The sequence below is a fragment of the Neohortaea acidophila genome (assembly GCF_010093505.1).
Source record: "Neohortaea acidophila strain CBS 113389 unplaced genomic scaffold BDY17scaffold_10, whole genome shotgun sequence".
In the NCBI taxonomy this organism is placed as follows: Eukaryota; Fungi; Ascomycota; class Dothideomycetes; order Mycosphaerellales; family Teratosphaeriaceae; genus Neohortaea; species Neohortaea acidophila.
In genome coordinates, this window is record NW_022985519.1 from 788,163 (window position 1) to 803,099 (window position 14,937).

The 14,937-nt window shown below is 56.7% G+C and overlaps 8 protein-coding genes across 8 annotated transcripts; 3 read left to right on the plus strand and 5 right to left on the minus strand.

Moving 5' to 3' along the window:
• Positions 1-204: 204 nt before the first annotated feature.
• On the plus strand, positions 205-2,046 carry BDY17DRAFT_33707 (PLC-like phosphodiesterase). The gene is made up of 2 exons (XM_033737948.1): positions 205-1,545; positions 1,615-2,046. Exons 1-2 carry the CDS (start codon positions 378-380, stop codon positions 1,839-1,841), a joined length of 1,395 nt encoding a protein of 464 aa, XP_033586756.1. The 5' UTR covers positions 205-377; the 3' UTR covers positions 1,842-2,046.
• BDY17DRAFT_33717 (uncharacterized protein) lies at positions 2,046-4,092 on the minus strand. The gene is made up of 2 exons (XM_033737949.1): positions 3,613-4,092; positions 2,046-3,551 (listed from the first exon to the last, which is right to left on the minus strand). Exons 1-2 carry the CDS (start codon positions 3,983-3,985, stop codon positions 2,251-2,253), a joined length of 1,674 nt encoding a protein of 557 aa, XP_033586757.1. The 5' UTR covers positions 3,986-4,092; the 3' UTR covers positions 2,046-2,250.
• A 1,697-nt stretch (positions 4,093-5,789) lies between these two features.
• On the minus strand, positions 5,790-7,264 carry BDY17DRAFT_255958 (polynucleotide kinase 3 phosphatase-domain-containing protein; the record flags this gene model as incomplete). The annotated part of the gene is made up of 2 exons (XM_033731571.1): positions 5,790-6,017; positions 6,086-7,264. 2 exons carry the CDS (start codon positions 7,262-7,264, stop codon positions 5,790-5,792), a joined length of 1,407 nt encoding a protein of 468 aa, XP_033586758.1.
• Positions 7,265-7,433: 169 nt separating this feature from the next.
• BDY17DRAFT_303395 (phosphatase 2C-like domain-containing protein) lies at positions 7,434-9,544 on the minus strand. The gene has a single exon (XM_033734569.1). The coding sequence runs from the start codon at positions 9,483-9,485 to the stop codon at positions 7,626-7,628; it is 1,860 nt and encodes a 619-aa protein (XP_033586759.1). The 5' UTR covers positions 9,486-9,544; the 3' UTR covers positions 7,434-7,625.
• Positions 9,545-9,684: 140 nt separating this feature from the next.
• Positions 9,685-10,474, plus strand: BDY17DRAFT_303398 (ribosomal protein L31e-domain-containing protein). Its single transcript, XM_033734570.1, has 3 exons — positions 9,685-9,824; positions 9,952-10,026; positions 10,089-10,474. Exons 1-3 carry the CDS (start codon positions 9,720-9,722, stop codon positions 10,296-10,298), a joined length of 390 nt encoding a protein of 129 aa, XP_033586760.1. The 5' UTR covers positions 9,685-9,719; the 3' UTR covers positions 10,299-10,474.
• Positions 10,475-10,697: 223 nt separating this feature from the next.
• BDY17DRAFT_318697 (uncharacterized protein) lies at positions 10,698-11,797 on the plus strand (the record flags this gene model as incomplete). The annotated part of the gene is made up of 3 exons (XM_033736215.1): positions 10,698-10,769; positions 10,834-11,693; positions 11,746-11,797. The coding sequence occupies 3 exons, from the start codon at positions 10,698-10,700 to the stop codon at positions 11,795-11,797; spliced, it is 984 nt and encodes a 327-aa protein (XP_033586761.1).
• Positions 11,798-11,822: 25 nt separating this feature from the next.
• BDY17DRAFT_33815 (uncharacterized protein) lies at positions 11,823-13,338 on the minus strand. The gene is made up of 5 exons (XM_033737958.1): positions 12,764-13,338; positions 12,524-12,713; positions 12,360-12,472; positions 12,185-12,309; positions 11,823-12,124 (listed from the first exon to the last, which is right to left on the minus strand). The coding sequence occupies exons 1-5, from the start codon at positions 13,107-13,109 to the stop codon at positions 11,948-11,950; spliced, it is 951 nt and encodes a 316-aa protein (XP_033586762.1). The 5' UTR covers positions 13,110-13,338; the 3' UTR covers positions 11,823-11,947.
• A 744-nt stretch (positions 13,339-14,082) lies between these two features.
• On the minus strand, positions 14,083-14,861 carry BDY17DRAFT_233191 (acyl-CoA N-acyltransferase; the record flags this gene model as incomplete). Its single annotated transcript, XM_033730249.1, has 3 exons — positions 14,083-14,432; positions 14,496-14,667; positions 14,721-14,861. Coding segments are annotated over 3 exons (663 nt in total), but the record flags the coding sequence as incomplete, so codon positions are not given.
• Positions 14,862-14,937: the final 76 nt, after the last annotated feature.

Sequence of the window (14,937 nt, forward strand, 5' to 3'; positions counted from 1 at the left end):
ACACAGCATAGTTGCCCCGTCCTCCTTCCCTCACCCCGAAGAACCCAACTTCAGCACACCTCCTCGCCTGTTGATGGGATCTCGGGTGGCGAAAGACGGGAACGGACGAAAGCTTTCACATGCATGCGCGGCTCCGAGTTTTGCGCGCGTCGCCCTCACGACGTCACTGCCGCGCTCTTTTCCATCCGGTGGCTTGATGGAAATAATCCGCCGGCAATCGTCCAAAACAGCCAGACCTCACCCCGTCGGCTGCTGCGGCGCGCACTCATATTCCTTCCGCGCCGCGTCTCCTACCTCTTCTCTCCTCCATCCTGGCTTTTTTCTTGTTTCCCTTGGAGTAGACTGGCTAGGGCACTAACCATCACACTACCGCCAGCATGGTCTCCTCGTGGCCGCGCAAGCTGACCACGCTCCCCCCCTCCATCCTCCTCCTGCTTGCCACCACCATCGCCAGTGTGACGGCCGCCGACACCTCCTCTATCTCCTACACCGGCACCATCAGCACCCTCTCCACCTACTCTGCCTCCGCCTTCACCGGCTCGCAGTACACCTATCCCACCCTCTCCTCCGCACTCCCCACCACTCTCAACACAAACAACGCCAGCAGCATCATCATCGTCTCTTCCAACTCCCCCTCCAACGCAACCGCAACCGGCTCCTCCTCCAAATCCACCACCAAGCCCAGCCGCACCACCCTTCACGGTTCCAGCCATCGCTCCACCGGCACCGCCACCACCAGCGCCGCTGGTCCCTCCAACACCGTCAAGTGCAATGGCTGGACCGAGTTCTGCGACCGCTCGTACAGCAACATCACCTATGTCTGCGCCCACAACTCCGCCTTTGTAGTCCCCAACAATGCCGGCAGCAACCAAGCCCTGCCCCTGCGCACCCAGCTCGACGACGGCATCCGCATGGTGCAAGGCGAGACGCACTACGTCAACGGCTCCATCTACAACTGCCACACCACCTGCAAACTCCTCGACGTCGGGCTGTGGGAGGCGGAGCTCGCCACCGTCGTCGACTGGCTCAAAGACAACCCCTACGAAGTCCTCTCCTGGCTCGTCGTCAACTCCGACTTCGTCAACGTCGAAAAGTACGTGCCCGCCATCGAGGCCTCCGGCATCCTGCCCTACCTCTACGTCCCCAAGCACGAACCCCAATACCGCGACGACTGGCCCACGCTCGGCGAAATGATCCTCACCGGCAAGCGCGTCGTCATGTACATGGACTACAATGCCAACCAAACCGCCGTCCCCTACATCCTCGACGAATTCTCGCACATGTGGGAGACGCCCTTCAGCCCCACGAACCGCAGTTTCCCCTGCACCCAGCAACGACCCCCGGGGCTCTCGCACGCCGACGCAAAGAACAAACTCATGTACCTCGCGAACCACAACCTCAACACCCCCATCGACCTGTCCGCCCTCATCGGCGAAACAGACGGCCACGCGCAAATCCTCATCCCCAACACAGCAGATATAAACATCACCAACGGCGCCTTTGACCAATTCAGCCAACTCGAAGCCACGCGCTTAAACTGCACCCGTAAGTCACACCATCCCCCCAACCCATCCCCTCAAAACCCTTCCCCCACTAACCAACCAGCAACACCAGAAATGTGGGACCACCCCCCCAACTTCCTACTAGTAGACTACTACAACTACGGCATCCCGCACCCAGGCTCCGTCTTCGAGGTCGCCGCGCGCGCCAACGGCGTCGCCTACAACTACGACTCGTGCTGCGGCAAGACGTCCGCGTCGCTGGCGTCTGCCAGTATGCGCGTTTCGCTTGCGGCGGTGCTGGTGGGTGCGCTGGGGTTTAGTATTTTGTTGGTGCTGTAATTGTTGTAATAACTTGGAATTGGATGATCGGATGCGGAGTTATATGTCTTACATGGGATAGGCTTGGATAGAGGGAGTCAAGGGGCGGATCTGTGATTGTATGTTTCTGGAAGCGTTACGTTCGTCTTTTGAATGACGTGTACGTTGAAAGACGAAGACGCGTTCTGTTCATAGGACGTTTCTCCATTGTTCGGCCGTCGTGACATATTCCCCTCACACACATCTCCTAAACTACCTCTATTTTGGACCGTCCATTCCACAATAGCGTCATCATATCGTATATTCTTCGTATCTCCCGAGATTCCATTCCCGTCCCTTCCCCTTTTTTCCTTGTATACGCCTAGACTCTCACGCTCGTCATAAGGTAACATCTCTAAAGTCGCTCACTCATAAAATCAAAAATACACACTCAACCCCTCCTCAGCAAAGAAGCAGCATCAGTCAAGAGGCGCAGCAGCGTAGGCCGTCTCGACAGCGCGCCCGCCATCCCCGTCGCAGGCAGCGCAGCCTCGACCCGCGCATGCTGCACCATCGGCCCTACAATCTCCCCCTCCTCCACAGCGGGGAATTTCGCCGGGTTCTCCGGGTCCTGCGGTAGGGAAGGCATGTGCAGACATGGTTGTAATTCAGGCAGGGGGCGGAGATCGGAGGTGTCGCCGGCATCGGTGGATGCCGAGGAGGCCGGATCGAGGCCGGCGCGCGCGAGGTCGAAGTTTGCGCGCCATTGCGCGTCGACTTCCTTCCATTTGGCGCAGGTGAGGTCGTAGATGCGGGACGTCGGGCCGTGGTGTTCGGCGACGCGGGAGGCGTGGCGCAGGAATTCGATGCGCGCGCTTTCCCAGTCTTCGAGCAGGCGTTTGCAGATTGCTGTTGGCGGGGTGGTGTCTGACGAGGCTGAGGGGTGCGGGAGATAGGGTTCGGGGAGGATGTGGAAGTTTGCGTGGCCGAGGTGCAGCGCCCAGTGGTCGAGTTCGCCGGAGATGCTGAGGGGTGGGAATTCCTCGATGGAGCGCGTGTTGTTGTGCGAGAAGCGGGCGCGTAGGGAGACGGAGGAGGGCATGGTGGAGAGGGCGGGGGACCAGAAGTTGGGCGAGGTGGGGCTCGACATGGGCGAGCTGAAGATGGACTCGGACGCGGTGAGGCCGGCGGAGAGGGGAGGGTAGAGGGGGGATCGCTCGCCATCGCGCGTTTGGTACTGCTCGGAGGGTAGAGGGGGAAGTAGAGGAGTTCGCGTGCGTTCGATCTCCTGGAAGGGGGGTTGATTTGCATCCGTGGGTTCCTCGTGTGCGGAAGGAGTATTGTCGCCTGCGGCAGAGGGAGTTTCCAAGGGGCTAAAGCATTCCGGATACATTGTCGTTGGAGATGCGCACGCAATGCTTCCCAGCCCCGAGTCCGCTCCCGTGGAGATGAACTGCTTCAGCGACAACTGTTTGTAAGAAGAAGTGCGACTCAACGGCGCACTGCGGATGCCGGTGTCCAAGAGGGGCTTGCTGAGGCTTCGCGCACGCCAACGTCGTGATACAGATGCAAAGCGTCGACTTAGCCGGGAGGGTATATGGAGATTGTCCTCATCGGGGCTCTCGGAGCTGAGGCGCTTGTCGGAGGAAGTCGACTTGCTTTCGTCTCCGGTGCCGCGGGAGAGCGATAATGAGGTTTTGCGGGTGCCGGGCACCGAGCGGATTTGCTGATGCTCACAAAAGACGGAGTCGCCTGGGGTCGCTCATTAGCATTGAAGACGTCATGAAGGGCAAGAAGTGCAAGGTCAACTAACATAAACAAAGCGGTCGCTCTAGCACTTCAGCTTCCCATGACAAATCCAGCTCGTCATCGCGTTCAGACGGCTCCTCCACCAAGTCGTGCAGCGGGGACTTCGCGACGTTCACAGGCGAGTCGGGGTTGGTTGCGAGAGAGGAGGACGAGCTTGGCCAGCGGGTATGGCTCCGCGATGAAGAGGCGGAGAACCGAGGCGAGCCGGGGATGAGCGGCGATCCAGCGGAAGAGTCGCGAGAATGGCTGGGTGTGGATTGGGAGTCGGCCATGGTGCTGGCGACATGCGCGGGGAGAGGAAAGGTGAAAGATTTTTCGTCTGGTGATGGCAGCGCCGCGATGCGACAGCGATCAGGTAGATGCGATTCGGGATCCATGCGCGCGCCGGTGGACTACGAGAGCGCAGCCATGGTGAAGGTTGGGCGGTGGTGATGTGAAGAAGATGATGAAGAGGCGAAGGCAGACGCGCAGGATGTTGGGCGCGACGTGGTTTGGCAGGTGTCGTGTGATGTCAGGGTGCGCGACCGGTATCAAACGGGGCTGCAGAGAGGCGCGCGCGCCACCAAAGCTTGGGCGACGGGTGTCGCAAGCTCAGCAGGCGCGATGTGCTGGCACCACCGACCGGGCCTGCGTGGGTGAGACAGCGTGGCGCGCAATGACTGGGAGGACGGTGGGAGGCGGCAGACGCAGAACCCAGCGCAGCATTGGAGGTTGGGAGGAGGAGAGGGAAGCAGACGGGCAATGCGACGCGGATGGGAAAAAGTGGTGGAAGAAGTGGACTGGACTGGGGGAAAAACGTGAGCCGCGGTCAAGAGGCCGCCCAGCTCCACCTGCCGTCGCGCTTTTTCCGCAATGGCGTTTTCTGTCCGAAGCTTCCAAGCTTCCCGCTGCTCGGCAGGCAAGGGAACACCCACCGGGGCAAGGCAGGCACCGAATCTTCGTCTCCACCCGCACCGAAACCTTGTTCCCTCTTGCCCGAGGCAGTTAGTGTGTGATCTTGGAGCTTGCTCTCGCCTTGACCTGACTCGCAAGAAGAGGACCGTGTTGCGAAACGCAGAGGGCGATGATTTGTAACCCGTCACCGGCAACTCGTGTTTCTACAATGTGGAAGGGTGAGCAGTGATGTTCCAGCCGGCAAACCGCTTGGCTCCATGCCTTGCAAAAACGACAACGTCTTTCGCACGTCGGTAACACGCGTTCCGTCGCATCATTGCGACGAGTAGGATAAATCACATTGTTTCTGACTTCGTGTTGCGTAACACCCGCCCAGATATAAACAGCAGCAATCAGCAGCATCATCATCATCCCCGGTCCTTGGGAGCAAATCAGGCATAGCAAGGCGGACACATGCAAGCAGCCATGTGTACACAAAAAGACGGCGACGATCGAAGCCACGACCACATCGGTCTGTGCCCGTACAACCTTACACCCGTTTCTACCCCGTTTCTACACCCGTTTCACACTGAGTCCGTCTCCATTTTGCGGGGGTGGGATGGACTGCGAAAGGATTGGGCATCGCAGCGTCGGTCAGGAATTTGTCAACTTCCCTTCGCAACCAGGACATTCGTCCGGGTAACTTAACCCTCTTCTACCCCAGCAAAGCATAAAGCCGAACGAGGAAGCAAACCCCAGAATCAATGATCGCTGGAGCGGCCTCCACCTCCCCGAAATCGATACTCCCGCGCAGAGAGCGTCCCAGTCCGGCAACTTCCACGGACTCGATTCGCCGGGAGCAGGGGTGCATCTGAAACGAGCCCTGTGGGGTAAAAGTGCCCGTAGATCAACCGCCGTTGGCAACGGTCGGCTTTGCACTTTTTTAGCCTCAACTTACTTCCCATTCTTTGCACTCGTTCTGTGGGGAATGGGGTGGATCTGACAGTGTGATGGAGCACAAGCGACGTTGCATTCGCGGGGGTTGACAGCCTGTCTAGAACGTGCGGAGACACAGCAAGCGCGCCCATTGTTCGACGAATGGCGGAAATAGTCGCACCGAAGGCTTGCGAGGCGACACAATCAACCGGCAGCCCAAGCCGAGCCGCCTGGGCTGGGGCTAATGCGAGTAAAGCTTGCAGCGGGAATTGATGCATGCCCGTTGTTCCCCGGCACATCCTTTCTAGAAGCGGGTGCGAGAGGCTGGGATGGGCATGGTACTTGTGGTGACCTTTGCGCGACAGCCTCGAATCATGATGTCCAGTACTTCCTCCATTGCTGCTTCTCCTCGTCTGTTCCTTCGAACTTGGTGCCAGTAGTCAGCCAGTCGTGCAGAACTGTGGGGTGTTGATAGGACTTTACCTCAAAGTCGACTTTGGTGATATCCTGGAAGCCCTCGTCCACCCTCGGCTCGCGATACCGCGACGCAAACCCCGTGAAGGCTATCTTGGGCAGCATCTGTCGTTTCTCGGGGTTCACCTATAACCATCCTCCGTCAGCTCTGCCCACTTCATTTTCCCATAGTCTAGAGACTGCCGAGCACTCACCGCATCCCCACCCAAAGTCCGAACAACATCATTATGCTCACACAACTTCGCGCTCGCCGTGAACAGCACCAATCTAATCGGCACTTTCGCCGCTCTCGCCAGCGCAATCCACGCAGCTCTCGTTTCGATATCGGCATTGGTATTGTCGACGGCCACCGCCTTGCCGTCGGCTAGAAACTCGCGCGCAACCTTCATGCACCTGTCTCGTGATTTGAGCAGGTCTTGATTCACTCGTTCGTAGCCCGAGGGTTCCAGCCGGCGCCAGTAGAAAGTCGATTTGCCCGCGCCGGGACTGCCGCAGAATAGAACGACTTCTACCTCGTTCTTCTTCACAAAGAGAAGAGGCGAGGTCTCCGTTTGTGCGGAAAGCACGGTGTCCAGATACTTCGCAGGCTCGAATGTCCTGACGAACGGCTTTGGCGCTTCATCCAGAAAGAATTCCTCCGGCGTGTGGAACGCAATGCCCACATTCGCGGCAAAATCGCGATCCGAGCAAGAATGATCCTTCTTCCTCCCCGCAGCCTTTTCCTCCTCCCTCCCACCCGCATCACCCACAAAGAAACTCCCTTCAACGTCCACCTCCCCCTCTCCGCCCAACCCATAATCCCTCCTCAATAACCCCCACAAGCCTCCCCTCGGCTTCCGAAACTCATCCTTCCCCGTAGCAGCATACACACTCAACGGCACATCCAAAGCCAGCGCAACAGCCTTGATCTTCCCTTTGAAATTGTTCAAACTCCGCATCTGCCCCGCGACCGGCGTTTTCGCATCTGCGCGCAAGCTGACCGCCCCCTGATTGCTGATGACGACAATCGCATACCCTTCCTCATGCAACTTCTTCAGCCGCGAAGGTACGGACGCATGCCACCACTTCCAGTCGTCTTCGCCTCGCGCAAACTTCAGTCCCGACTTAGTTGCGATGAGCGTATCGTCGAAATCGAACGCCGCGATCCTGACAGGTTTGGGCCGCGAGGAAGTATGAGCGGAATCATGTCTGCCAACGAGCACAGTATCGTGCACAATGTGAAACGTCGTTTTCTCAGGCTGCTTTTCGGACGCGGGTTTGAAGAAATTGGCTACCGCTTTGTTGGTCGTTGTTGCTGCCAATTTCCTCTTCACAGGCGGAGGAGAGAGATCTTTGGTGTCGGTGCTATGGCGTTTGGACGGATTGACGGCCATGATGGATCTGGTGGGGCATTGCCTGGTCGTGAGTGTGGTGGATTTGGTCCAGGGTGGGCGCACTCGGTGGGTTGCGTGGATGTGTCTGAGCATGTGCGGTTGGTGAAGTTGCGGGAGACGCGAGGAAAGTGACGCGGGGCGCGCGGTGTCACATGTGAGAAGTTTGAGTGCAGCTATTACGACTGCCGCCGCGCTTTACAAAATACATGTACATCACGATGAAGAAATTGAGCGAAAGAACATCGTGATATGGGATTCAATATCATGCAGATTCTAGGATGAGACCGTTAGATCAACCACCTCACCATCTAGCAAGCCCCAGAACGCCAGCGCTATGTGAGCAACAAGCCCGCTCTCCACTCTACAACTTCGCCTTCACGCCATTGCCACCATTTGATCCGTTAGCAGTAGCACTGGCCTCTTTATTCAGCTCCACCTTTCCGTTCCCCTGCGCCTCGCCGAAAAAGATGACCTGCACCGTCAGATCGTCGCGATAGCGGCGAGAGTACGGCGAAGGCAGCGTGAGCAAAGCAGATACCATGTCTGAGTCTTTGCCGCCTAGTGCATTGCGAACGAGATGCGTCGCCGCGTTCTCGTCCTCATACACGAAACGCTCTTCCTGCCCCGTGGGCACACCCCACTGCTGTTGGCGGATGGGAGCGCGTTGGCCTCCTGCGCTGCCTTCTGAGTGGTGTTCGACGGGAAGAGCGGATTTCTGGGCACTGCTGAACCAGGAGCCGAGCCAGCTGTTGCCTTGTTTGCCAGCAAGCTTCTGGTTCGAAGATTGCTTCTCGAGCCATTGGCCCACGAGGCCAATGACTTCTTCGTTTGTGAGCATCTCCCACAAGCCATCAGTCGCCATGACCACAAAGTCTCCATTTGCCGGCTCGATCTTCGTGGTGGTGATGATAGGCTCGGCTGTCACGTATGGCGGAGTCTTGAGGAACTTTGATGGCGAGCGGCCGAAGTAGGAGTTCTTGAGCTTGTCTTGCGTCTCTTTGGACCACTTGTACACAGCATCGCCAAAAGCTCGGCTAGGCTCGAGACCGCCCAGGATCCGTCCGTTCAGGGTGACATATGGCTCGTCAGGATGTTCTCGACGTAGGCGTGCATCCTCGGAAGGAGTGCCTCCAGTTTGATCGACCGACAGCGCCGTAGCTGTCCACTTTCCGCTTCGTCCTCTTCGGCCGAGCACTGCCCTGCTGTCACCTGTGCAAGCAACTCGCAGTTCCTGCGATCTGCTGTCGTAGAAGCTGAGTAAGGCGCAGGACCCTGATAGAGCTGGCGCGAGCACCTCTGCCGCAACAGTCTTGGACTGTGCCTTGAGAACTTTCTGCACCGAACCGTGGGTAATCTCATCATCAAGCGTGACGAACCCCTTCTTGATGGCGGCATCAACAGCCGCGGCCGATGGGAAGGTCAGCTTAGGGTCCGAGAGCGCCGTTTTATACGTCACGTTCAATTCACGTGCCACGTATGACACTAAGGTCTCCCGCAGCTTTGCCGAGGTCGTCCATCCTGCGTGTCCATCAAACACACCCCAGAACATCCAATCGGCCTTCGTCTTGCCGTCTGTCGCCGCAGCGGTGGTATTTGGCACTTCCACAATCTTCTCAACGTGGTCATCTTCGATGGGATTGTTGCTGGGTATCTGGACTACGTCGTATCGCACGACTCCTTCTCCTCTTCCTACCAGGTAGCTCTCTTCGTTAGTCCGCAGCCGGGCAGTCGCTTGCTCCGGAGTGAGCATCTCGAGAACTTTGCGCCCAGAGCTGTCCGTCTCCTTGCTGATTGGCTGGCCCGCGGGTATTTGCGCGGTGAAGAGTTGCCCTTGCTCAACGATCAATGCTTTGCGGACTGCTTCTGGTACATCCGAACTATGCACCCCTATCGGCGAAGTCGTGAATTCCGAATAGGCGGTGGCAGCGGCGGTGGCGTGTCCGCGGCTTTGAACTTGAGCAGAGGCGTCTGATGCGGGAAACGCGGGTTGCCCAGTCCGTTGGTATGCGTAATATGATGCTGCAGCCGCGACACCAACAGCAGCGGGCATCGACAGTCGTCGAGGCCAGCGCATGGACGAGGGATTCGCTTGCGTGTTCTTGGACGCTATCGAGCGTTGGAAGGCGACATTGTGAGGAGTGTTGATGCGCAGCGCTTTCACACCTTTTCGCGGAGTCGGCCGGCGAAAGGTGCGCAGGTTCTGGATGACTGCTCGCCGCATCGGAGGAGATGGGACATGAGCGGGAGGAGAGGTTGAAGATACACAAAGGAGGATGAGGCGTCACCCAGAAGCAATCATCATCAGCGAAAACATGTGAGAGGGATAGAGTTTCACTAGCGCGTCTTTACATAAGCAGAATTTTCGCCAAGAGTTCCGCACTCGAAAATCCACCTCGAGCCAATCCGCCATCTTGACTGCATCGACCACTTTCACCTCCACCACAACACCGCCACAATGTCGAGCAAAACGAAGTCGAAGCCCGCCGGCAAGAGCGGCGCAGGCCGAAGCGCCATCGAGGATGTCGTCGCGCGCGAATATACCATCCACCTGCACAAGAGAGTACGTTCAGTTTGATGAAGTCCACGGATGGCGGGCCTGTTGTCTTGAGCTCCCAATGCTTGAGTGCGACATGGCCGGCATCGGGCGGAAGACTGAAGACAAGAATAAGAATCTAACAGGGACTTAGGTCCACGGCGTGCAATTCAAGAAGCGGGCACCGCGAGCCATCAAGGAGATCCGCGAGTTTGCGACCAAGTCTATGGTATGTTTCATCCATTCTACATACCTGCTTCTCGCACAGAGTCATGCTAATCTCTTTCACAGGGAACCACCGACGTCCGCCTCGACCCCCAATTGAACAAGAAGGTGTGGGAGTCTGGCATCCGCGGTGTGCCGTTCCGCCTGCGAGTCCGGATATCGCGAAAGCGTAACGACGAGGAGGGCGCGAAGGAGAAGCTCTACAGCTACGTGCAGGCTGTGAACGTCAAGAACCCCAAGGGTCTGCAGACCGCTGTCGTTGAGGATACCGCATAGATGGGTCGCTGTCGAAGAGCGAGAGGTGGATGGAACCAGCATGAGACATCGGAACTACTCCTATTCCAAAACGTCATGTGGCTATGCGCTCTGAAGAAGAGCTGCTTGGCCATGCTTCCGTAGCCTACGCCTCCAGCGCAAAAATGTTCTTCGTGTCCAACATCTCTTCACTTGGAGCCCTTTCAGCTTAGTCAGCTTTCCATATCTGAGTCGAGTCGTACTTGTAGACCGCATCCCTCGTTCAGGTCGCCGACATCCAATGTTGACTCACGTCCTGCCCTTCAAATACTCCGCCTGCACTCACATATGAGTCGCCGCATACTACATGTTGCTCGAAGACTTCCCACCACGAATAATACACAAGCTCTACTCCGACACAAGACCAAATACATCTACACAATGTCCCAACCAGCCGCCAGCGACTCTGGCCCTGTCACCAATGGCTCCCGGCCAGCGCTAAGATATGCAGACGTCAGTCTCCTTGCCGTCCAAAGAACGAAGGACAGACAGCCCACTGACAGCAAGGGCTAGGTAGATCGGCATCAACCTCTCCGACCCCATCTTCCGCGGCGTATACCACGGCAAACGAGCACATGAAGATGACCTACCACACATAATTGAGCGCGCACGCAAAGCAGGCGTAAGGAAGATGATGATCACAGGCTCTGATCTGAAAGAAAGCGCAGGCGCAGTCGCATTGGCGAAAGAATACCCCGGGCTCTGCTACGCTACTGTGGGAGTCCATCCGTGCTCCTCGACGTCTTTTGGGAAACATCCTGCTGGTCCGGAAGCACTGCTTGCGGAGGTGAAGACCTTGGCGCAAGAGTCGAGGGATGAAGGGTCTGCTGTGGCTTTTGGCGAGATCGGACTGGACTACGATCGTCTGCAGTTAGCGGATAAGGAGACGCAGTTGATATACTTCGCCAAACAGCTGGATGTGGCTTGCGAGCTTGATATGCCGCTTTTCCTGCACTCCAGAGCGGCTGCGGATGACTTCGAGAGGTTACTGAAGGAGCGGCTGGATCGATTGCCGAAACGAGGAGTTGTGCATTCTTTCACTGGAACGATGGAGGAGATGCGGAGGATTGTGGACCTGGGCTTCGATGTGGGAATCAATGGGTGCAGTATGAAGACGGAGGAGAATCTTGCCGTCGTCAAGGAGATCCCGCTTGAACGATTACAGATCGAAACGGACGGGCCTTGGTGCGAGATGCGGCCGAGCCACGCAAGCTCGCAGTTCACGAAAGATGCTCCGCCTTTGCCGAAAGCCTTGAAGAAGGAGAAGTGGAGCGCGGAGTGCATGGTCAAGGGGAGAAATGAACCCTGTGCTATCACTCATGTTGCTCATGCTATTGCTGCTATCAAAGGTGTGCGGGTGGAGGATGTGTGCGAGGCGTAAGTCGCTGTCCCTCCTCTCACCCCTGATCTGATGCTAATCATGTTGCAGCGCATGGCGGAACTCAATACGTATGTTCGGTCTTGGGAAGTCGCTTCGATAGCATGTTCCTCCTCGTGGAGATGCTCGCGACCGATCAACCTCTCATGCCCATCACTCAAGGTCTTCTTGCACACCCTCATTCGCCGTGAAGGAATCTCGTGGAATGCCATTCCAGTGTGAAAATCCGGTCGCCTCTCTTGCTTGAAGTCGCTCAGTCGAGCACGATGATCTCCGGTGCTTGCAGCGTAGCGGTAGAACTTTCACGAAGACCCCCATCATCGTCAAGCTCGAGCTGCGTGTCGCCGGCACGGGGACGAGCGATCTTGCGAGGGCGTGGGTTGTCGTCAGCATGCTCTTGTTTGACCTTGACTGCCGCGTCTCTTGCTTCCTACTCGTCCCGTCAGCGTTGTCTCGATACAGCGGGGAAAACCGCAATGGTAATTCTGACCTTCATCTCCCTTAGCTCCTTCCGGAGCTGTTCGATGTCGGCTGGAGTGTACGTGGAGGCGTCACGTTTCTCCACTGGCTGTGGGGATGGAGTGCGTGGAATGATCATCATGGACTTGAGGGCCGCTGTCTTTTGTCAACAGTGCGTACTTACACATCGATGAAACGACACACACCTTTGGAACGATAGTGAAACACGAATCGTGCAACTGGGGCCGGTATCCCTTGCACATCTTCGGTCTCTCGGTATGTAAACGTCACACTGCGATCACGAACTGCGTCGCGCAAGCTGCGGGTTATCAGCGTCGTTCCAAGTTCGGGAGCATTACGGAAGGCTTACCCAACGCTGTGCGAAAGCGTTTGACCTTTGATCGCCTTTTCGGAGAGTATGCCGATGTCTTGCGTCTCGCCGTCGAAGCCATCGCCAGAGCTGGGTGAACCAACACAATTGACATGGCTGACTTCGATCACAATTTGGCCCAGGTCACTTAACTTTGCCCCCTCGTCGTTGAATTTCCTGCCATCAGCCGCTAGATACCGAGTAAGTAGGACGCAGTTTCCTATTGGAGAAGTTACTTGCCGGTCTCAAGAGCAGAGAAAAAGAACTTTTTGACAAAACCGGTAGCGATTTCTGCGCCTTTCATCGTACGGACGGCACGTCTGCTGCGACATGCTTCCTTAGACATAAGGGCTGACTCGGCTTCTTTGCCGTCCATGAAGATTGTAAAGGCCAAACTATCGCCCTTGAATCGAGTTTGCCTGTTTGTAGTCATCCGAACCTCGAAGCTTTGACCAGAGACAGCTTCAATATATCGAGTGACGGTACGCTCCTCTTCCACCAGTATGGAGTCTTTGTGCTCTTGTAGTGGCTTCCCATTAACGACAATGGCGACGTCGACTCCTGGAATGTCGTCGCTAATCGCCATTTTGGATGAGCTGTGTCACAACGTGGATAGCTCCCAACACCTGTACGGCCCTATTGATTGCCTGGATCTGCTGGCTAAGGGAGCGTTCAATGGAGGAAGAAGAAGAAACCAGGTGGGTGTGTTCTGGTTGAGGTGTGAGAGATGGAAGAAAGGTGGTTGGGGTCGTTAATGAAGGGAGGTGGAAGAAGGTAGAGAAGGGGAGCAAGGACCGGGCAGCAAGCTCTTATGGATTGGCGGACTTCACATGAACGAAGGTGAGGCTGAGTCAAACGCTTCGACCGGTGAACCTGTACCACGCCTCAGTGAAGTGAAAATGGCCCAGACACGGAGTGACGCTTTGGTGAGGGAAGAGTGGTGCCTTACTCAAGCTCTCGCGAAGTGAGCAATCAGGCTGGACGTGCTTCTCGATTTGCAGCGACGAAAAGCTTGCCTCTCACGTAGGGCGGGAGGAAGTGATAAATGAAGCCATTGATCATAGCAGCGCACAGCGGCGCAACTCAATGGACCCACTGATATTGCCAGTAGCCTCTCGCCGTCATGAGTCCAAAGCATCGCGCAGGGTTGAATGCTTGCCCATACGTCAGCACAACGCCAGAGGCCATGCTATCAGGCTGCAGACTTACAAAGCCCCGTGTACCCAAGCTTTGCCAGCGAGCTCGCGAGCATTCCCAATGCCAAGCTGAAGCCAACGAGGATAGGACCCAGAGATGCTCCAAAACTTTGGCTTGTCGGGGGTTGGGACTGCGCCAAAGGCTGCGAAGATCAGAGACTGGGCAAACATGAACGCCAGAGCAAAGAGTTCCCGGAATGAGATCATGCCGGGGGTAACGGTGAGCCTGGGAATGTTTCTGCTTTGCGGATGGTATGATTGCGATGTAGTTGGGCGTGCGAAGTAATTGTCGCCGAGATCCGGCCGTACACCACAACGCTACGAGCTTCCAGTCGTCTGCGGCGGCGGTGGAGCACTCTCGTTCTTCTCCACCAACTCTCCAACCCCAAGCTGCCTTCCGACCTTCACTTTCCGCTTCTTTTCCTTCGTCTTGCCAGCGTCAACGCCGTCACCGGCCTTGCCAGCACTTCCGACTTCACCGCCTTCGTCCTTCCCGACAGTTCCTTCATCTTCGGAGCTATCTGCCTCCTCCCGCAGGTAGTCAAGGTCCATGCGCATGCTGTACGCATCCTCGCCGTCGGCGTAGTACTTTGCTTCCGTGCCGCCGACTTTGAAACCAAGAGTATCTCTGTACAGTGCCAGGGCAGCCACGTTCGATACACGCACATGTAGAGAGACGTAGACAGCGCCGTATGTCTCGTACATCGCTCGCTCTGAGTGGGGCGTTGGTGTCAGTGGAAGTTCTTGTCGAGGGGAAAGAAGCGGCATCTACTTACGACTCTGCTTCATCAGTTTCTCCGCCAGACCTAATCTCCGGTGCGTGCGCATTACGCTGAGGGAGGTGATGTGGCCGTGCTGAATTCCATCCGAGGGGTCTTCCTCCATCTTGGCGAGGACGTAGCCTACAATTTTGGGGGCATCGTAGGGAGTCTTCTTCGGCCGTGATACCTGCGATCCGATAAGTCGGGGAAGGTCGGGAGTCGAGATAAGATAATACTTACATCCACGGCCACATAACTCAACTGCGGCCAGCTCAGGGCATGGTAGAGGTAGTACTTGCAAAAATAATTCTCGGGCAGATTCGTGATGTTGGTTTGCTGGACATGCGGAATGTCGGAAGACCGCAGTAGTCTGATGTCCATTTTTGGCAGAGTGTGGAAGATCGCGTGTGCCAGATGATGGGAGTATATGGCAGAGGTGATGGGAAGAATCTACAAA